This window comes from Durio zibethinus, chromosome 20 (genome assembly GCF_047325235.1).
Source record: "Durio zibethinus cultivar Kanyao isolate XHJ-2024 chromosome 20, ASM4732523v1, whole genome shotgun sequence".
NCBI lineage: Eukaryota > Viridiplantae > Streptophyta > Magnoliopsida > Malvales > Malvaceae > Durio > Durio zibethinus.
In genome coordinates, this window is record NC_143181.1 from 1,519,546 (window position 1) to 1,542,629 (window position 23,084).

The window sequence follows — 23,084 nt, forward strand, 5'->3', positions numbered from 1 at the left end:
TCATAAAATTCACTGCCCAAACCCCTTAAATAATGCTTCTCAAAGGGCCATCAGCAGAAGTGAGCATTGAGCTAATGCAGCAGGTGAAAATTCAACAGCCAACAAGGAAAACGTTCTTTCTTCATACGAATTACACTGCTGATAATAATTCTTGATGTCTAAACTTAATTTACACGTAAAAAAGTTCTCAGAGTTAGACACATACAACAACAACCTTATATACAAGGTTTTTAAAAAACAGGCATTTATAGAAAGAGGTCAAGCTCCAAAACTAGCTGTTGATACAAAATTTAGTTATCTCATGCATCACAGAAGACAATTGACACATGTTTTTTTTTGCATTATTAAAAGGATCAATGTTATGAACTTTTTTGAATTATCGTGAAATATTTAATATAATATCTAAATTTTAAAAATTTTTAATGTGATATTCGAATTATAAATTTTTTAATTAATGTGATTTTTTTTAAAGTAGTTAATTTTAAATAATGATAATTAATCTTTCAAATATTATATTAATTAATAAATTTATAATATAAATATTATATTAAAAATTTTAAAATTCAAATATAAATTTTAATATTTTATTATAATTTAAGAACTATTCAAAAGATTAACCCTTATTAAATCGATAAAGTAGCAGCACAGACAAATATAGCTTCTAATACCACCAAGACAAAACCCTGCTCGTCAGTAGTAAAACAACCTCGTAGACTGGACTGCAGAACCAAGAAGGGCAAAAGATTAGGCGCACACCTCACCATCGACTGTAGCAGCTTCAAGATGGTAGTGAAGCATTTCCTTCCACACCATCTCCCTGATCATCTCTTCCCCTAAATCCTTATCTATGTGAAGATCGATTGGCACCTGGGCTGGAGGATTGCAGTCGGGATCATACAAGGGTGCCATGTAAGGGTGTTGGAGTGCTTCAGTTACACCAATCCTTTTTGAAAGGTCAAAAACAAGCATTTTTTGCAGTAAATCAATTGCCAAAGGATGGGCATACGTTCCGAGGGAATATGGGAGTGATTTGATGTACTTCCTTGCCTTGGGGTTATCTGTAAATTCAAGATCCTCCTTCTGGCTGCCAAGGATGTTGATGATAGCTTAAGTTGGTTAAGACACTCTGCACCAGGGAAGATGGGTTTTCGGCCAAAAGGCTCTGCAAAGAGGCATCCAACAGACCACACATCAATGGATGTTCCATAGTTGTCACAGCAGAGGAGAAGCTCAGGGGCCCTGTACCAGCGAGTGACAACATACTCGGTCATGAACTGAACCTTGGCATTGCTAGTGCTTGCCAGTCCAAAGTCACATATTTTAAGGTCACAATTTGCATTGATAAGAAGGTTTCCAGGCTTCAGGTCATGATGGAGAGTATTTGCTGGGTGAAGATAGTTCAGGCCTCGAAGCAACAGCAAGAAGGAGAATGAATTACGACCAAAAGTACAGGATTTTAAAATATTTGATCATTTCCTGGCCACAATAGAAGCTTTAGTGCAGAACTCCAGAACCTCAATCACCACATAATTATCTCAAATGAATTACTATATAAAACTCATGTCTATATATGCTAGATGTCTCTTTATGTCCAAATGACTTCAAGAAAGTGGCAATCAGGCAGATACAGCTCTTGGAAGTATGCTTCCTAATGAAATTCATTTTAATAGCAGTAGGCCTATGCATAAAAGCTTTTCGATGCATAATCGTACCAGATCTATTAGTGATGAAAGTGCTAACTATGCTTGTAATATTAGGCCAATACATTATGCCTCAAAAGCTGGAATGCCTAGAACATGTTTCTCCCAAAGCTACCATGAACTAGCTCCCATCAAGTCAGTCCCTAGCTGTTGCCTAGTCATGCTAAAATATTGGAGATCAATTTGCAGGAACAAACAATTTTCTCCATCGATAATTCGATATGGTGCTAAGAATGAATATAACAAGTGGACGGCGGTCCTATTCAGTGATTGGGAAATTGCAAGAAAGGAAAGCACATAAAACATCCTTTATATTAACTTCATTCAAGTGTAATGTAATACCATGTAGCAAGAGCAGTTATCCATATTAACCAAATCAAATAACAATCTCCACAGCCAAATATAATACTATTATTCCAATACATGCCTTTGCAAATGGGGACGGATCTACAATGCGGGCAATGGCGGCAGCTGCCCCAACTAAGATCCTAATATCTCTTAGAAGTTATTACAAAAATCCTTAAAAAATTTAATTCTTTTATAGCTTGCCCCTACTAAAAATGAAAAAAAAAAAAAATATATATATATATATATGATACTTTTATAAATATTTAAAAGAACAAAACTATAATTATAATATAAATGACTTATTTTAAAAAAATAATAGGTCACATGTATAGATATAAATAAAATAAACATTTATATATAATTTTTTATTTAAGGACAATCATTTTATTTAAAAAACAATAAAAGTAAAATAAAAAGTAATATTTCTACTCCACCTATAATTTGTCCCTTTGTCCATACCCATAAAAATTACAATAGACAAAGGATAGAAGTAAAAAAATAACATGACAAATAAAAGCCAATAAACCAAACAAACAAATTATAGGATGAACATTTTTTTTCTTCCATCAATAAATTTAAGTAAGTAATTACTTTTTTTTGTATTTATTATCATTTCTTTATGTGATAGAATATTTGTTTACTATTTAAATTATTTTATATTGGTAAAATAATTTAATTTGGGGCTTAATTTATGATTTATTTATATTTATATTATAAGTGGATTAAGATCGAAGAATGTGGCACTTTCTTAAGTTGATCAATGAAATAATTTAATTTTTATGAAATTATTTTTTACTTATAAAATTATATTATTTAATTAAAATTCAAAATATATAATAAAATATGCATATTGATTTTGTCTGCATAATTACATTTCGATATCTAGTATAAACTACAATATTATCTTTTTATTTGTTAGAAATTATATAAATTAAATTATCTAATTTAATTATTTGTGAAAAATATCTTACTAAGATAAAATCAATTTTGAAAGAATCATCCAAAATCAATAATAGTGGCACATAACATTTTACAAAATAAGTTCATGTTTAATTAGATTTAAATAATTTTTATCGGATCTAAAGTTATAAAACAAGATTTTAGACTACCATCCCAATACAAGAGATAATGTTTGAAAAGTTTATTTTTAAACTAAAAAAACCCATAAAAATAATTATAATGTGTTAATTTTGTATATAAATGAAATAATTTTTTATGCATTTGAGTTGATTTATATTTATATTAGTTACTCCAGTGAACATAAATTATGAATCCATCTCTGAATCCAAAGGGATTAAATAGATAACTGGACGAGGAAATACTGACAGTGATCATTTGAAAGCGCTTGAGAAGACTTAATCATCTGATACATATTCATATCCATAAGTTCCTAAACTAGATAAACATCGTTGAAGCTTCTCCTATGAATCGGCATCATTGACATCTTTCAAAGCAATCACATTTTCTTGTCTAAGAAGTCTGAGAAGCTTCAATTCAAGCAAAGTTCTAAGTGGCGCATCAACCTGATTCTCAAAGGCATTGTTTATCTTTTTAATGGCAACTTTCTATTGGTTTCACAATTCACAGAAGAGTAAACGATACCATATACCACATCTCTTTAATTTTATTCTACTATTTATTTATTAACTTTTTTTGCTTTTAAACGCATTTACAAATATTAAAAATCAAAGATTTAATTTTATTTCAAAACGTTTAACGATTCTACCTATTATACACATGTAATATATAAGCTCTCAAAATTCAGATATATTTATCAGTAAATAAAATATACAAATGTATAGAAAATCATCAGCCTCCTTTTTATTTGCTCCGGCTGTGATTAATCTGTCCAAAATAATCAGCCACTTCAAAGACACAGCTGCAAGTGCTAAAAAGATTGGGGTTGCGGTGAGCGTGGATCGAACACGCGACCTTCAGATCTTCAGTCTGACGCTCTCCCAACTGAGCTATCCCCGCCTTGGCTTTTTAATTCAATAGAATTAAGAAGAAAATCGTTATTACCATAGAAAGGTCATCCGACCAATGTCTGTCTTTTACACATGGCATGATTTCGCAGATGGCAACCCTATAATCCATATCGATGCGTGATATATGTGACGCAAGCAAACTCGTATGTTGCTCCAGGTATGATTATTTGCAGCTCATCTCTTAATTTTTTTTGTTTAAGACAACTGTTAGTAAGAATAAAATCTTGAAAATGTAAGAAAAAGGATCAATTAATGACCAAGATCAAGAGTTATACTCAAATCAGATGAATAAAGGTTTAAAAGTAAAGAGTGTTTGTACTTCAAAAATACTTAGATAGGTTAAAAATATCTATCCGCGTAAGGAACTATTGCTGATTTCATAAGCCCAAATTAAGCTGGTAATTAATTGTTCACTAAAAACATGATAAATTAACAATTTAAAGTATTAATTGATAGATTATTGAGATGATTAAACCGTCGTAAACTTTAAAATTTTAAATTAATCTGATATGTTAATTCTATTAAAAATATTAAAATATTTGTACTTCTCAATTATTTTATACAAATATAATTTAAGATAAATATCTATTTTACCTTTTAAATATTAAAATACCCTAACATGTTTTTTTTCAGCTCCTTTCAAACGGCGCATACACCTTGAAAGATGTTACATGGCTGTAATAAAAGAAAAACAAAATCGATACCCCGAATTGACTCATATCATCTGCTAAGCAGGAATTGGTGCATTTGGGTTTTGGAATCAGCATCGTAGTCATGTCTTTTCCGGGGAAGGAATATCCTTGTCTCCAAAGGAGCAGTGATATTTTCCTGTATAGTATTTATAAACATGATAATGATACGATTAGGCAAAATGGCCTTGGCAATCTTGGTTGAATGACAGATGATTAGAACTGCTGTCAATTTGATTGTTAATCAATTTAAAAAATCGTCAAAATTTCACTGTTTATAAAAAAAAATCTCCAAAGGACCATGGCATATATTTTGGAACTGGATTCTCTTTTACCGCAATTTCACATTAGAGTTAAAAAGAAAGCTGAAAGGTCTAATCTTTCGCTTATCCTTACGTAGCATATGGTGAACAAAAGTTCCCTACCCAAAGTTGATTCCAAATCGATTTATTTGAGGTTTCCCTGTTACATTCTGATTACGAGACATAACTAACTCAAAACTAAGATGCAGATTCTCTTTGGACATGAAAGTTTTGTGTTTTAATATATTTTTTTTTTTTCTGGATATTACTTACCATATGTTTATGATGCCTAATTTTGAATGCTGAATCTTTTAGTTAGCCATGAAAAAAGAAGTTGGTTTCTTCTAGTTACTGGGGTAAAAGAAAAGAAAAGGAAAATCGAATTGAGTAAAACGCTAGATGTACACAAAGTGAGACAGAGCACATGAAATCCATCATAAGGGTAGTTCCCAAACACCCAAACAGGAAACACAGTCCTTCCATTGTCCTATATACCAATTTCCAGGCCCCTCCAAAATGTTTCGTCAATTCATTCATTTGGATTTTTCACCCTCCTTTTGTTCTTTCTTGTGGCAGGTACGCTGTTTTCTGCTTCCAAACAAGCCAGAAAAAACGCATTAAAACTAGAAAAAAGTTTAGACCAAATTTAAAATTTAAATGTGCGGCATCTAGCATGTTGCCAATGCCATGGTTTGAATAGAAACAGAAGGGAAGAAGGGGAACCATGAAAATGGCCTCTTAATTATGATGAACAACATTTGAAAGGAAATTATGTCTGAATCCTTTATTTCTCAACTAAATTACATAACAATTTCTAAATCCCTGATTTTATTTTAGTATTGTTTGGTTTCTCCTGTTTATTTATCCTAGTATTTAAAGGAAGAACCCAAGGACTTTCTGAACAGTAAGCATCTCCCTACCTCCCCACACCCAAAACAAAAAAAATGGTCAGTTTTGCCCTCTGGTTGGTGGGTTAACGGAATTGGTTCAGATAAAAGCTTTTAGCAGAGCCAGATAGGCTTGAATCCATGTGTTGTCAGATCATTCCAAGACCCAAAAAAGTAGCGGCCCAGAGTTTTAGTCAGGAATCAAGATTCCACCACGGTTCTCGAAAACAAAAATAAAAAACTGGTTTTGGAATTTGGCATGTCAATGATAAAGAGCCCAAGTACCAGTAAATGGTAATCAAAGAAATAAGAAGTTAAATATGAGCTTATTATAAGCACACATATGCGAGCCTTCTGCGTAGCCTCTCCCCCATCTCCTCCCCTCCCGTAAAGGAATCTGATCGTACTATCACCATATCCAAACGTAGATCTTGACTTGTCCCACTGCTTTTGTTGTTCTCTCAATGTCTGCAGAGCTCTTCCTTCTCTTTATCTCACTCTGTCCATCCTTTGTCTTTCAATCAACTCCTTCTAACCTCTTTCTCTCTCTGTTTCTTTCTCAACTGTTGCAAGAGCAAAAAAAGGCTGTAGTTTAAACATGTTGAAATCTCCAGAACTCCCAGATTGTTTTTACCAAGACAAGCCAACCTTAATCATTCCAAACACCCCAACCCCAAAGCATTCCTTGTATCTCTCCAACCTTGATGATCAAAAGTTCCTTAGATTCTCCATCAAATATCTATACCTTTTCAAGAAAGCTGTTAGCCTAGATATCTTGAAATATTCTCTCTCCAAAGTTCTTGTAGATTACTACCCATTAGCTGGGAGGTTAAGAACATGCAGCTTTGACAATCAGAAGCTGGAGATTGATTGCAATGGTGAAGGTGCTGTCTTTGCTGATGCTTTCATGGATATCACTTGTGATGAGTTTCTTGAGATTTCCCGGAAACCAAACAGGTCTTGGAGGAAGCTCCTTTACAGGGTTGAAGCTCACTCTTTCATTGATATACCTCCACTTGTAGTTCAGGTCAGCTTCCATCATACTATATATTATTCAAAACTTATTCTTGGTTCCTTTAATTTGTTCCTTTCTTAATCAATTCAATTTCAGATAGAAAAAAACATATATTTTTTGAAGTTAAGATTCCCATCTTTAATAATTATAGAAAAATACAGTTCTTCAATGCCATCTTTCTCTTTTGTATAATATACTATTTATTTCATTGGTAACGCAACCATCAAACAAAATTCTGTCACCGTACAAAGGCAAACGACGTCACTCTGTTCTCCTTCCGTGTTTTCTCAGTCAGCCATCAGACATTGCATTGCCGACGACACCGTTTGTCTTTCTGTTGTAAAATTGGACATGTTCATTTTCAAAGAAAATGACCCTACTCCTTGCTATTTGGTCCTCTCTCTTGTTCCTTTCATTACACTGTTGGTGTTTTTTTTTCATTGTTTTAATTGTAATGTCAATAAATTAGTCAAAATTGAAAATTTGAAATTATGTCTTAAAACTTTAATTATTTCTTTTAATTTTTATTTACAATGCAGGTAACGAATCTCCAGTGTGGAGGTATGATCCTCTGCACCGCGATTAATCATTGTATATGTGACGGCATTGGCACATCCCAGTTCCTGCACTCCTGGGCCCACGTGAACAACAAGCCAACTCCTGATCTTCCCATCACACCCTTTCATTGCCGCCACGTGTTGAAACCCCGAGATCCTCCTCAAATAACCAACACCCACCTGGGGTATACCAAAAATACCCTCAAAGACAATAATGCACACTTGGACATCAACGAGTATCTGCAGTCCCAGCCACTGGTGCCAACATCCTTAACCTTCACCGCCTTCCACGTCCTGCTACTAAAACGACAATGCGTTCCATCTCTCAAATGCACCACCTTTGAGGCACTGGCCTCGCACACCTGGCGCTCGTGGGTTCGTTCCTTGGACCTGTCCCCTTCCTTCAATGTCAAGCTCCTGTTCTCCGTCAGCGTCAGGAAAAAGGTAAATCCGGAAATGCCGCAGGGGTATTACGGGAATGGATTTGTTCTCGCATGCGCTGAGACCGCTGTAAAGGACTTGGTTTCCCCGAATTTACACCACGGGATAAAGTTAATCCAGCAAGCTAAATCCAGTTTAACCGATGAGCATGTGAGGTCAATGATTGATTTGTTGGAGGACAAAAATGTCAAAACGGATACTTCTTCGAGCCTGGTAATTTCTCAATGGACTAAGTTAGGATTAGAGGATTTGGATTTTGGAGAAGGGAAGCCTTTGCATATGGGCCCACTGACAAGTGATATTTACTGTTTGTTTTTACCGGTGGTGGGTAATTTTGATGCAGTAAGAGTGCAAGTTTCGGTGCCAGAGTGTGCGGTTGAAAAGTTCGAGTATTTTATGAAGGAGGGTTTGGATAAAGAAGAAAATGGAACGGAGAACAAAATGGTTTAATTTGAAGAGTGTCCTTCAAAGTTTTTTTTTTTTTTTTTTTTAACTTTCTTTGGTAATAATGACAGAAATTTACTGTAATTTGAATATCTAAAGGTGAATATATGATTTCTTGTTTATTTTGGAAAAGTAGTTAAATTTGATATTATGTTTCGCCTGAAACATTAACAAAGACTAAAGTCTATAATAATATTACTAATCCCTTCAGAAAAAAAAAAAAGACTATTAATTAATAAATATTGAAAAAAAATCATTTCATTTACAGTTAAATGGAGTTTCAAATTTTCATTTACAAAGTTAGAGGATTGCCACACTCTAATAGGATATAATTAAATATTGATAAATTCATATAATAAATAATAAGATATGTGATAACATTTTAACATATTTTATGAAATTTAAAAATTTTATGGACAGTACATGTTATGAATCTAATTTAAAGTTTATTATATGTTATAGATATACATATTTTCTTGTTGCCTTCCTATTATTAAAATAGTTTGTTTAACAACTCTAATTTTCATTCAATTATTTAAAATAAAATACTAAAAATTAAGAACTTAAAAATTTTTTAATATAATTGAGATTATCATAATTGAATCCTTATCGTTAAAATAAAATTCAATATTATATCAATTTAAGACACAAATGTTAACAAAGATCTAAGTATAAAATAAATGAATAAATATTAGATGAATAACTCAATGAAAAAGATTTGTAAAACCTAGCTAACATGCCATGATAGCAGACCCCAAATCTACAGCAATGTCACTTTTTTCTGGCGTGTTCTTTGTAAATCAAACTTTGTGGATTGCCATCATTTAGGTCAAATACATCGAATTCATTGCTGCAAAAAAAAAAAGAGATTTTGCCAAACTAAGAGACATGCAAATCTGAAAAAGTCATACATAAATTATTCCAGTAGATCAGTGGTCATCATCGTTTAGAAAAATTTGGAGTGTCCCTTTCTATCTTCTCTAGATATGGGTCATGAGACTGTCGACCCTCCGGTGGGACAACAGTGCACTCCCTTTTTTCATGACAAATGGATTAATGCTTGTGTCTTGACAGGTAAGAAATGGATATTGATTTATATTCCTTGCGTGTATATGCCACAACATTTTCGAATTATTAAGTACTATTTAAATAATTAAGTGGAATTCAACAAAAAAAAAAGAAATTTGATTTGCAGTAGTTATTTCAAGGATCAATGTGCGTGTCATTTTATATTTGGATCATATTATTTAAAGAATAAGTTCGAATTTTTTCCCTAAATAATAAAGAAAGCAATGATTCATTTGTTGCTGTTAAGACAAGACCAATAAGAGGAGAGGTGGACATGCTTATGATTTGCTAAGGAGGGCTAAAGTTGAATAATTAGACAATAATCATTGTTTGGGTTAGTGAGTCTTATCCTTCATGTCATATCTGATATATAAAATAATAAATAAGATAAAATGATAATTTTTTTATATTATATTTAATTTTTATTTAAAAAAAATAAAATTATAAAAAAGATTAATGTTTTTTTTGTATAATACAATTTAATCATCTCAAATTAGAGAATATTATTTTTAATTAATAAGATCGAATTTATATATCTTATTAAATTTTTAAAAATTACATCAAATATAAATTTTAAAAATGATAATTTTGATTGATAAATAAATAATTTTATTTTAATTTTTATACTCATCAAATATAAGATATGATAATATTATTTAATCTAATTCTATTTATAACGTAATCTTATCTTATTTTATTTTGTTATAATTTTATATATCAAATATATCATTAGTTTTTAATCATGTATTTTGTTTTTATTGTAGAGAAAAAAAAAAGGCACTTCCTAGCTCTAGCTTCCATTTAAATGAGAAAGTGGCTATAGAAACCCCAATCCCCCAACCAAATGCAAGTGCCAGTTATAAACATCTTTTTTCCTTTTCTTATTGAACAGTTGATGATCATCGGGAAACATAATGGAAAATGGCAATCACAAATTTCGCAAATTAACCGTCTTCTTTTCTTACATTTTCGTTTGGGGAGGTGGGGGTGGGTGTAAATGATGGCTGGCCTAATGATTGTAGATTATCATATCATCTTCATTGTTAGTTCGACTGTGAGACGTGCTAGTTCTTACAATTTTATACAAACTTTGTTAACCTATAATTTATTTACAATACTATGATATGGACTGAGAAGTGCCAGAAATTAAATAAACCTGTTTACCTTTAAAAAAGAAAAAGAAAAAGATAAGATTAAATATTGTTATGTGTTTGCAAGCACTTTAATTTTGGTTGTTTAGAATGCAACATATGTCAATTCTAGATATTTTTATGAAACACACGTTATGCTTAAAGATTGGTCGGAAAATAAGTTGGATCGATATAATTAATACGTTGTCTTCAGCTGTTTGATTTAATGGTAAAGACAATTTTAAAAGAAAATAACATCAAAATTGAAGTTCGAATTTTAATTTTTTTCTTTCTTTTAATGTAAGATTATATCTCTTTTGAATGACTAAAAAAAGATATAATTAATACATCCGATGGAATGATTGTTGTTTTAAATGAAAGTGCTTAGTTGTTTATTTTTAAAAGGAGATCATAATTAAAAAAAATTGTAAGCATTGAATGTTATTTCTTTAATAATGATTGCATAATTTAAAATCAAATTATGAATTAACTTAATTGCTTTTTAAAGGTTAAGGGTCAACTTTATATTTTAAAAAATTCAAGGGACAAAATATCAAATTTTATGGAGAAATTACAAAGTAGTATATTATTTTTTTATAATATTTTAATAGTTGGAGCATTGAAGGATGATAATTGAACAGATCAAGATAATTTTTGCCTAACTCAAATCTCGAATTATATTTTTAATATTTGAATTCGATTCATAATAAATATGTATAATTCGGGTTTAATTTAAAAAAAAGAATATAAAATTTCCGATTGAGGATATACGAAAACATGATATGAGAGCAAAACATAGAAAGTGAAACATTAGGATTCAACTGATATTGTTGAATATAAGTGCAATGTCGCATTAGGCCATTCATTGGCCATGCCCTATGCCTGATTGCCTAAATTCAGCAACAGTTTCCTAATTTCCTTATAAGTTATTTGACTTGATTTACCTTCATTTTGCTTGAGATATATGCAAGGATGTCAGTTTCATCGGTTGGAATGTAAAATAAAAAATTAAAGCTTTATAGTTACTAATGATTCAGCTAATGAACCTATCCAATTTGTATCAATATTCTGCTTCTTTAATTACTTTTTACTTTTTCTTTTTTCGTTTTCAACGTTTTATCTTTAATGAAATTGATATAACACCAATCATAAAAGAATATTCGACTTTGCTATACATGCATTTTCAACATCCAGACTTAATATATATTAAGAAGCAAAAACCATAATATCACAATAAATATGGACCATATCTTGGAAGTTGATAAGACGATGGTAAATTTACATGTTAAGGAAAAATGAGTGCATAAAGGTTTTGTTTTCATTAAAGAGTCGTTATGAGTTGTTTTGAATCAAGTATATATTGTAAGCTAATTATAGAGTAATGAGATAAAACTAGAAAGGTAAAACTAATAGAATGAGATAGTAGTCTTAATTTTTAATATTATCGATATCAATTTTATATATTAATTTTATCTGATTTGAATCGAAATCAATATTTTTATAAAAACTCTAAATTAACAATATCAAAGGAAGTAAATACCCACATGGAGACATATGGTGTTAATTAAAGCTAAGAAAGGGACAATTCAAACCAATTAAAGTAAAGTTTACGTATGTTTCTATAAATATAAGTTACATCAAATTGCATGCAATCTAATTATCAATTAAGTCAATGATAAGTACATTTATTTTTTAATCTTTCTGTTTTAGGCCATTAGATCATTGGCACACTACTTTTATAAACCCATATGAGAGGTTTCATATCATCACCTTAATAAGATCCTTAGATCATGTCTGATATATAAGATTATGATAAAATAAAATAAGATAATATTATAAATAGAATTAGATTAAATAATGTTATCTTATTTTATATTTGATATATGTAAGAATTAAGATAAGATAATTTATTTATTTATCAAAATTATCTTTCTTAAAGTTTATATAATTTAAATTATTAATATAATTTTTAAGAATATAATTGGACCCGTATATTTAATCTCATGAATTAAAAATAATCTTTTTCATTTGAAGAGAATTAAATAATCATATGTCAAAAGGATATTAATCCTCGTTTCAATTTATATCCCTTTCTTTAGATATAAATAAAATATAATATAAAATAATTATTATTATATCTTATCAATAATTCCATTTACCAAATATGATCTTAATTTTTTAAAGATACGTTAGAATAGAATGGGCCTTCAAAATTTTCTGTTTGGGTTAAGTCCGTTTTCTTTATGGGCCTAAACTATAAAAAATGGGCCACCAAAATTCATTCGAAGTGTTTCTTATGGTTTAAATTGCGATTAAGAATCGAAGCACCGCCTCAGGCGATTTAGATTTTACTTACTAGATTAGATCCCCAACTTAGATACCAAATGCACGCGCTCAGATTATTCGCTTCACTCGCGCGTGCTGCTGCCAACTCAACTCAACTAAAAAAAAGACAAAAAGACTTGAAACTTGGAGTCAAACTCAACTCACGGCAAAACAATCTCGCCTGAAAAAAGGAACAAAAAGGAAAGAGTTTCAACGGTAACTGAAAATTTGGTCTAACTGTTAGCAGAAAGCGCACCAAATTCGTTAGTTTTGCTCCTCATTCTTCCCCCAGGTCATTTCTTTTTTTCCTTTTTTTTTCCATTTTATTTCTTAATTTTATGTGTTTTACGTCAATTTTGAATTATGTTTATCATGAATTAGGTCACAAAAAGTTTAAATTCTGGTGTTATTTACCCAATTTGGAATTTTCTTCTCCGGCCAAAAAATTCAGTTCAATTTGCATTAGATTTCTTCGTTGTTCTGTTTTTTTTTTTTTTTTCCAATTTTCAGCTACTAATTCATTGAATATTAAGGATAATTCGGTGGAGAATTTTAATTTTCGTGATGGGTTTGCTTAATTTCCCTTTAAATTAAAACCCTTCAAGTAACAGGAAAAAGAAATGGATTTTTTCAATTATAAAATAGATTTTACTGATGCATTGTTTACTCAGTCATAGCATGTTGGTTGATTTTGATGTTTTAACTTGGTTTAGCAGAAAGAGCTAAGTTTGTGATAAGACTACTGCTAATTGAGCTTGGCTTGTTTAGTTTTCGTTGTAGTGATGGCGAAATTGCTGCACGTGGATTCCAGATGTGCAGCTAGCATGTGTTTGTTGGAGCAGCCAGATTCATCTACACGCAAGTGGTACTTCAGCAGAGAAGAAATTGAGAATTGTTCTCCATCTAGGAAGGATGGAATCGACCTTGGAAGAGAGGAGCAGTTGCGGAAGTTGTATTGTTCATTTATTGAAGAGCTTGGGATGAAGCTTAAAGTGTAAGTGCATGGACTATGTCCAGTTTGCAGTAGTCTACTCTGACATGGTGAAAAGTTAATCATTTTCATCGCATATCACCATTTAGTCCTTAGTTTTGCAGTTTTTTAAGCTTTTATGCATTTCGCTTTTGAAGCATTATCTTTAGTTTTGTGTTTTAGTATGTGAAACAGTTGCTTTTCTTGCTTCATACTCCTCGTCCATTCTATTAAAAAATAATAAACATGCCTTTAGAATATATGAGATATTGCTAGATTTAGATTCTTTAGAAATCCTCTCAACTGTCAATCTATACCTAATAACATAACTTCAACAATGGAATTATTTATGTTGCTATAGCGATCTATTTAATTTGACTGTTTTATATATTGTTTCAGATTCAGTTATTTCTGTACTAATATCTACATTCGATTTGCTTTTTCAGTTCATCACTTTAATTTCTCAAATATGGTTTATGTTTCATTATACTACTAGAAATGGTGATTGACAAGTTTACTTGCAGGCCTCAGGTGGCAATAGCATGTGCAATGATGCTGTGCCACCGGTTTTACATGCGCCAATCTCACACTAGGAATGATTGGCAGGTAGATGTTGCATTACTCTGTTTTAATGCTTACTTGCATCTTTCTCTTTTGAAATATAGAACTCTTAGTTTATGAGTATGGATGCTAATAGAGAATAGATTCACATGTAAAGTACTTTACGTGAGACCATTTATCAGCAAACAACTAGATTAACATTTAACTGCATTCTTTGGAAACAGAACATCAGTGATTTGATCTTAGAAATTAATGATTATACATATGATATTATTAAATACTATTATTTATTTTCTAATATTTATTAGTATTTTTTCTGTCTGATAATTGTCTCATGGAAAACTTGGCTTTTCTTAACATAGGGAAAGTGGAAGTTGAGATGCTTTTAAATATTAAGTTGTTCAAATCTAGCTGGCTTGATTTTCTCATTTCTGGTGAATTGCGCAGACTATTGCAACTGTAAGCACATTTCTCGCATGCAAAATAGAGGAAACACCACGCTTGCTGCGGGATGTTATTGTCGTGGGCTATGAAATTATCTATAAATGGGATTCTTCTGCTCCAGGAAGAATCAGACAGAGAGTATGTGGATTTGCTGTGCTCAGCACAACTCCACAATTTCTCATTTTCATTCTTACCTAATTTTTTACCACTTTTTGGATGCAGGAAGTTTATGATAAGCAGAAGGAATTGATCTTGATTGGGGAGAGGCTTTTGTTGGCAGCAATTGCTTTTGATCTTGATATCCAACTCCCTTACAAGCCTCTTGTTGCAGCTGTTAAGAGATTGGAAATTTTTCCTAACCTCTTAAAAGTGGCGTGGAATTTCGTGAATGATTGGTGAGGACTTGTTCATTCTAGTTAAAACTAATTATATTTATTCTATTTTTTACTTAAATTTTAGATCATTTTTTTGTGTCTTTACGATATTAAATAATTTCATGAATGGAACTGGCAGGCTTCGTACAACCTTGTGCTTGCAATACAAACCCCATTATATTGCTGCTGGTTCCATGTATCTTGCTGCTAAATTTCAAAAAGTAAAGCTGCCAATGGAGAAGGGAAAAGTATGGTGGTTGGAATTTGATATTTCACCTAATCAATTACAAGGTTTGAACTACAGATATCTTTTAGTCTATTTATATGTATCTGCTTTAAGTCGTACTCATGGTCGTTATATTCTTAATGAACTGGGAGTATGCTGGATAATTAAAAAGGTGGGTGAGGTTCTAATTTACTCCCCACACTTTGAAAGTGGTAGACATTGATCATGCTGAACTTCCTTGTTTCAAATCACCTGCATTAACCTTAACAGATGTTTTTCTTCTTATGGAATAAATATGAATGATGCAAATTAATTGCAACGTTTCTCTAAAATATCATGCATGGTGGTTCTTAACTTTTTTTTTTTTTATTTTTTATTTTTAACTGGGGATGATTATTTTCATTGCTTTGATGTTGCTTAACTATTGTGGTTCAAAATAAGAACTCTACCGCAAAATTTTTCAGAGGTCACTCAGCTGATGGTCAGGTTGTTAGAGCAAGACAAAAAACGAGGTTTATCATCAAGACATGAGAGGGCCAATCAATCTGTTGCTTTAGCTGGCAAGGCAATGATCAGTGGCACGCAATCATGCACTTTGAATGCACCAGTGGCCAAGGGTCAGTCTGGTGCTGGAGCTGAGAATAGCAAACTTAGCAAATCTACGGACAGTTTTGCCAGCCAAGTTAGTATGAAAGAAGTTTTCCCATATCAGACAAGTAATAATGGTGCAAGTAGTGTTGTTGAGGATGGCAATGATAAGGGTAAGCCAAGAACAGAGGTGTCTGACCAGAACCCAAGTTTTGAGATTGTTTCATCTCTGGCCTGTGGCAACAAACAAGACGGTGCAAAAGAAAGTTTACCATGTCAAACCAGTGATAGTGGTGCGAGTACTGTTGTTGACAATGGTGAAGGCGAGTGTGAGTTAAGAATAGAGCAGTCTGATCTGAACCCAAGCGTTAAGATTGTATCTGTTCATAATACCTTTAGTAAGAGTGATGCTGACCGGATTAGAGAGACCTTGAAGAGGAGGAGATGTGATAGAGCTGCAAATTTGAAGTACGCGGAAGGCAGAGATGACGAGGTAGATAGTGAAGCCTGGATAGAGAGAGAGCTGGAGATTGGAATAGAGCTGGAATCTGCCTCTTACCTGAAGCGAAGGAGGGCGTTCTGAGGTTTTGAACTTGAGAGAATAGTGCCTTGATACTCACTAACCAGACATCTTTTTACCTCGTGCATCAAAGTGACCTTCCATTGGCACATTTATGGCATTACAAGAAAGACTATATGAATCTTGTTGACTATATTATTTCCACGTTGTGGTATACAGTAGAATTATTCTCTGATTTTTGCAGTAGGTTGTATTTATATGTTAGATCATTGATGCAAGGATTGAAACCATTCTTTTGGGTTGAATTTGTAAATATACAGTTGACCTACAAATTATTAAGAAAAAAGATAAAGATTCATTGTTGATCACTCTTAGTGACTGTTGAATGGAAGGAAAAGAAATGGCTCCATTCCTAGAAAATCCAGCATCAGCATCTTCTCGTGTTGATTCATTTTAGTATATAGAAACTTCTCAATTCTCATGCCTTGGTCTAACGCTTGAGCACTTTGGAATAGATTAAGAGCGCAGAAGGATGGTCCAGAACTAAACTCTTTATCTTCCCCGGAAGGTAAGCCCAGATGCTTTACTTCTTTCATGTAATTTGCTTTTAATCACTTGAATAAGTGTATCAAACCCTGAAATCTCTCTTTGGCTCATAATCTCAACTGCCCTTCATTCATTACATACCTGATTGTTGTACCAAGTAACAAGAAAGAAAAAAATTTTGTTCCTCTGCTTTTGGAATGTTGTCAACTTAATTCTTTCATCCGAAAATATCTCATTTTTGTTGATAATTTTTTTGTTATATGCAAAACCTATACAACTACATGTATACATGTAAATATATATACGTATTTACTTATACGTACATTTTCATGCATATATACGAAAAGTTTTACGGCAAGAATCTAATGATTTCACTTGATTGGATTGTGTTTATTTTAAGATTTAGTATTACGTTTAATACAAGTAATTCGTAAAGAAGTGGTGGATTTGGCTTTTGAAATATATTGATGAGAAATTTTGTTTTCGACAACTTACTTTCTTTTCCCATGCATACTCACATACCCTTTTCAGCTTTGCCATCACATTTCTGGACGCATCTAACTTTTAATAATCTATCATACTATCAACCAATGCAATCAGTAAGCCTTTAGTTTTGTTTTATTGTGTCTTTCTTCCTCTCTTATGGTACAATTATTCAAGGGTTTTTTTTTTTTCTTTATCTCTTTCAATTTCTTTCTTTCTTTTCGATGGTCCTATCATACAAAATTTGCATATTGTTGCATAATAAACGTCTTGGAAACTTTGTTCAAAATCTGCTTAGAAGCAAGAAGCAGAGAAACATTTAAGCACTTCCTTTCAAGTGGAGGGGGAGCTGGAGGGAGTGGAACCCCCCATTGCCTTGAAAAGCATGCACATAAAGCTCTTTACCCACCAAATTCTTCCTCCAAAGCCCCAGGCGGCAGCCATGTGGTTTTTTCTTCAACAGACTCAAGTCTCATAACCTATCTTTTTACCCTGGAAAAAAATGTTGAAAGAAAAAGAATCTGGTCAAAACTGTCATATGTTTCATGTATATGATCCTTGAAAACCAAGCTTTTCTCTATATTTTTTGGGGCAAGGATCCATTTTTTTCTTTCTTTTTTGATTGTGTGGAGAACATGATCCATCAAGATTTCATATCAGAAGAACTAAAGATAAGCTTTGGTCAAATTGGCCTGTTCCTAGATGGAAACTGAATATGTATATGACATATCCCCAAAAAAAAAAATTGTAAGCAAAAGTGTTTCAATCATTGGGCTGACTGGCTGAGTGTATCATCAAAGATAGCAAAAGTGTGGATAATATTTATATGTATGGGGCTAAGTGGGGTGATAAAATACAAAGCATTGGCCCCTTGTGTTGGATCTTTCATGGCGCCTTAGGCTTGAGAGAAAGCATATATTCTACTGTGACAATGCCTTTCTCTTCTTCTTAGACATACCTTTAAATCTTGCAAAAACTTTAGACCCCTTTTAAGGGCTTTCTGAATTTTTTGACTCAAAAAAGTTGGGGTAGTTATACATACATTCGATGCAAAAGCACAAGCAACAAATGAAGTTAAATAAATGAAATGGAAAAGGGGTGGAGGGTACCTTGCATATAATATGTAATAATGGTTGAAAATGATTTTAAGATTGATTTCTTTATTATAGTTTAAGGTGTGAAGATCTGCACTAAACTTGTAAAGTATTATTTGATTGAAAAATCTTACGGTTTTATTTCACAAAAAATATATCTTAGGTTTAAGTTTAGATCTATATATATATATATCATATTATATTTACACATTCTTTCAATGTGGGATTGAAGGTATTATAGTTTCCCTACCTTTAAAGCTTGGCGTCTTTGTCAAGTCGAGTTTAACTACAGGACCAAGATCACACTAGATTTTGAGATTCTAGAGGTGTTTCCCTACCGTATAGCATTTAGTGACTCTTACGGGCCCACTGTAGCACTTAGTGACTCTTATGATGAAGCACTTAGTTTTCACTGACTGGTGATTGATACAATTTGCGAAGACTCGCACTCAACCTGTAAAGTATTATCCGTTTTAACCCAAAAATCTGTCGATTTTATCCCACATTCAAAGCAAACTCTTACTTTACTAAGACATGGTGTAGAATAAAATCGATTGCAAAAATCACATTTTTCGAGCTTAGTATCAGATTTCATCCCTTATTTTTTACCTACATTTCCTCTTCTGGTGATTACTTTGATCTCCCTCAAACCTTAGGTGTTTCTTATCACCTCTCTCTTGCTCATATCTTTTTATATCTGACTCAATTTTCAATGTTTGCTATGACACATCTTTATAACTATCAATTATGTGAGAAGACAAATGAGATTGAATACTTAGCTTCAACCCGTGCTCAAATCATATCGCGTTATTCTTATTTAAGTCAATGATGCGAGTGCAGAAATGTCACAACTAGTTAAACTTGTTGGCATAATCTAGCACAGACATATCATGCTTTTGTTGTAACTACAGAAACTCATTCTCCTTTTCTGATTTCATTGAGTCTGGAAAATATTGATATAAGAAAATTTCTTTAAATTTTTCCCAAGTCAAAGGCTCAGCTGAATCTTTAAATATGAGTTTATAGTATCCTACCAATACTTAGCATTTTCTTTTAGTTGAATAACAGCCAAACTCAACTTCAAATCCTCAAAAATTCATATCACCTTAAAGAGTTTTTCCAACTCTTCAACCCAAACTTCTGCAGTCAAAGGATCAAGGCTACATTCAAATTGAGGTGGGTTAACCCTACGAAATCACTCATAAGTTGTCTCACGTTGTTATAGATTTTTTTTGTATCTACTAATGTTATTGAATCAAATTAAATACCACATGACACACTCCAGCTAAATCATATTGTGTCACAGGAGTATTAGGAACGTTTTCAATATTAATTTGCTCATCTCAAACATTGATAGTTTCAGATTCATTCCTTTTCTTGTCAGTTCTTTTCATTTGACCAGCAAGATTTGTTAATATCTCATTTTTGCCACTCATTCTCACTTAAATTAGTACCAACGAAAATAGTTCGTAAGCAATCAAAATGAAATAAACGAATCTTATTAACGTAAATGCTAATAATACTTAAGTTTTACACTAATTATAACTTGATTATTTTCTTTATCGGATCTTAAACTTTGGCTCTAATATTATTTGTGGAAACTCATATTATCTGTTTTAATTTGAAGATCTCACAGTTTTGTGTCATAAAAGACACCTCACAAGTTTAAATTTAAGCTTCTATATATATATATATATCATATTCTATCTACATATTATTCTAATATGGGATTGAAAGTTACATAGGGCTTAAGATATAGGGTAAATACTGGTTAGACTTAAAAAAAGTCACCCAAAGAAGGAACAGCATTGGTGCATAAACCCTCCACCTTTTCTTCTCTGCTGCTTTTAAATATTTATCACTATTTTATTTCCCCATGCTTGATATTTGATTTTCTAAACATAGTTTCATAAGATTGAAAGCAGCTGAAGTCATAATATTTTATTTCCTTTAATCTTTCTGTTCAATAATCACTAATTAGTTACTATACAAAACTTTTAGAAAATAGTTTCAATGACTCATTGGGGACATGAATGAATGCAATGAGTCAATAAACATTTTCCTCAAACTTAGTAATCCATCATTAAATAGTGTCAGTGCTCGACCTTTTTTGTTTGATAAGAAAGAAAGAAAGAAAAAATTTAATGATTGAATTATAAAATAATATATGTTAAATATTTTTCTCTTGTTTCTATTCTTGTACTCCTAGTAAATAGTTTTGTTATCGAATTTCCTAACCTATAGGTACCAATTACTCGGAAAATTTCTTACAGATATATTCACTTTGTTTTATAGTACTAGCTAGTGCTTTTGGTTATCATTTTTAGCATCATGAAGGTGACCATAACAGCACTTTTTGCTTGTATCCAGCTCAACATTGAACATGAATGATCACTTGCATTGTTGCACACACACACGCAAACAAAAAAAACATGAATCTGCTTAATTATTGTAAGTTGGAAACTTTGAATCAACTTGCAAAGGGGAAACTTTTAACCGTAGGGTTAAAAGGAATGAGACTTGATTTTACTTTTATTATTATCATTATGTCTGTTCTTTTGAGTTCTGTTTTATTTTCATTTACGGGAAAGATCTCTATATGATTCATTCCTGCTCCTTTTCTAAAGCTAAATATCCTTACCCGCCGCTGCCATCAAAGGTTATTTTTTTTAGTAAAATTTTTTTTGAATAAATAAATTATTCAGTCTGTAAATATCAATGTAAAATATATTATACCCAACGACTTAAAAATAATAGTTAGAGATTGTGTATTTAAAATGATCATAATAAGATATTACTGATTAGATTCGAACTCAAAATTTTTATGTCAAAGATAAACAATTCTTATCAATTGAATCAACCTCTTGATGATCACCTAAGGTTAATTTACTCTTAATATATGACATCTAGAGTTGAGACTTAAGAGTGTGGCCAAATTAACTCAAGTTTATAAGCTGGAATATAATGGAAATACAACTACAAATTAATTAAGCAGATAATTATTGATTAACTGGCCACTTAAACATATAGACAGTATTTCACATCTTTTTTCAAAAGTTCATCATCAAAGTGAGAGTAAGAATTTGTTCAATATATATATACATTATTGTAATTGAAATGTATTTGAAATGATCTGATGTAGAAGCAGCTTTTATGAAATGAATCTTGGAAGATAGTGAAACTGGGAAATATGCAAAAGATCACAAGTAAACAAAGAAAAGCTCTCTTTCTCAGTTTCTCTCTCTCAATAAAGAAGAAAAGCTTTGGAGGAGGAAAGAAAGGAAAATAAAAAAAAAATAAAAAAAGGTTAAAAGAAAAGGCTTTAACAAAAAGTAGGGTTAAATAAACAAAGATATACAATATATACAAGTGATGGTTGGTGCAAGATGGGGTGGGCATGCTGAGAGAGAGTTAAAGACCAAAAGAGAAAGAGCAAAAAGCAAAGTTAAGCTTGGCCAATGCCCATACTCTGTCTCATCTCACATTCTCCCATCAACTTTTCAAGTGATGTCAACTTTTGTGGGGACTGATTAAATTATTATACTTCTTTGATGGAATAACAGCTTAATCAACACTTAATCTATACATCATAATTATTATTATTTACTATATATTGTAATAACCCTTTTCTCTCTTTTATCTTTTTCTCGTCTCCTTCTTCCCAAGCAGACAAAAGCACTTCCACATATTTGTTCATACTTTTACACCCTTGTATCAATATTCTGTCTTGCATTTAAAGATAAAATAAAATTTTTTAAATAAAGTTACTGAAATTTTTTAAAAAATAATTTAATGAAAAATTTAAATCGAAAAATTAATAAAATTTAATGTAAAAATAAATAATAAAAATTTATTAAAAATATTTTTTATAATTCAAATTTAATTTATATTTATTCAACGGTAAAAATTTTATTAAAATTTTTGTTAAAAATTCTTATTTAAAAATTATAAAAAATTATTAAAATTTTTTCAAAATATGCTAATTTGATTTATGTAATAAAACCTTTCAATTTTTATTTTAATTTTAATAAAAAATTTTACAAATTTTACTTAATAAATTTCATCCAAATCTTTTCTTACATATTTAATTATTTAAATTTGTAGTAGTAAATAATCAAGTTAATTTGATCATAAAGATAAGTAATTTTGTTAACCCTTGATCAAGTATACATAATAATACATGCCCACATGTGTATAAAAGTGAGCAAACCGAACAACCTGTACAAATATATAAATCTAATATAAAATCTATTCATGATTGAAATTGATGAATTTGGGACTTTAAAATTCCGACCTTCTCTTTGCTTCTAAACTAAAACTTCATTGGTGTATATAACTTTAGAACACACACAATTGGATTACACATATAATGATAATGATAATG

General features: G+C 31.4%; 2 protein-coding genes, 1 non-coding gene and 1 pseudogene across 5 annotated transcripts; 2 read left to right on the top strand and 2 right to left on the bottom strand.

Annotated features, from left to right (window-relative positions):
• Window positions 1-676: 676 nt before the first annotated feature.
• On the bottom strand, window positions 677-3,561 carry LOC111315072 (mitogen-activated protein kinase homolog NTF3-like; annotated as a pseudogene).
• Window positions 3,562-3,952: 391 nt separating this feature from the next.
• On the bottom strand, window positions 3,953-4,025 carry TRNAF-GAA (transfer RNA phenylalanine (anticodon GAA)). Its single transcript has one exon. It is a non-coding gene; the product is annotated as a tRNA-Phe (tRNA).
• A 2,142-nt stretch (window positions 4,026-6,167) lies between these two features.
• Window positions 6,168-8,501, top strand: LOC111315073 (alcohol acyltransferase 9-like). The gene is made up of 2 exons (XM_022916689.2): window positions 6,168-6,941; window positions 7,469-8,501. The coding sequence occupies exons 1-2, from the start codon at window positions 6,513-6,515 to the stop codon at window positions 8,375-8,377; spliced, it is 1,338 nt and encodes a 445-aa protein (XP_022772424.2). The 5' UTR covers window positions 6,168-6,512; the 3' UTR covers window positions 8,378-8,501.
• Window positions 8,502-13,040: 4,539 nt separating this feature from the next.
• On the top strand, window positions 13,041-16,945 carry LOC111315333 (cyclin-T1-3-like). 3 transcript variants are annotated; one of them, XM_022916975.2, is made up of 7 exons: window positions 13,041-13,186; window positions 13,663-13,888; window positions 14,389-14,470; window positions 14,873-15,007; window positions 15,092-15,264; window positions 15,383-15,534; window positions 15,934-16,945. In XM_022916975.2, the coding sequence occupies exons 2-7, from the start codon at window positions 13,677-13,679 to the stop codon at window positions 16,638-16,640; spliced, it is 1,461 nt and encodes a 486-aa protein (XP_022772710.2). In that variant the 5' UTR covers window positions 13,041-13,186; window positions 13,663-13,676; the 3' UTR covers window positions 16,641-16,945. The 3 variants fall into 3 exon arrangements, with proteins under 3 accessions (XP_022772710.2, XP_022772711.2, XP_089605689.1); XM_022916976.2 differs by having other exon boundaries at window positions 13,053-13,186; window positions 13,611-13,888; XM_089749563.1 differs by having other exon boundaries at window positions 13,059-13,186; window positions 13,675-13,888.
• Window positions 16,946-23,084: the final 6,139 nt, after the last annotated feature.

Bases quoted from the DNA above. Each gene is read 5' to 3' on its own strand.
- LOC111315073 (XM_022916689.2), top strand. From the start codon at position 6,513: ATGTTGAAATCTCCAGAACTCCCAGATTGTTTTTACCAAGACAAGCCA. The intron at 6,942-7,468 runs GTCAGCTTCCAT...TTTACAATGCAG, and splicing joins TACCTCCACTTGTAGTTCAG to GTAACGAATCTCCAGTGTGG.
- LOC111315333 (XM_022916975.2), top strand. From the start codon at position 13,677: ATGGCGAAATTGCTGCACGTGGATTCCAGATGTGCAGCTAGCATGTGT. The intron at 13,889-14,388 runs GTAAGTGCATGG...GTTTACTTGCAG, and splicing joins CTTGGGATGAAGCTTAAAGT to GCCTCAGGTGGCAATAGCAT. The intron at 14,471-14,872 runs GTAGATGTTGCA...TGAATTGCGCAG, and splicing joins ACACTAGGAATGATTGGCAG to ACTATTGCAACTGTAAGCAC.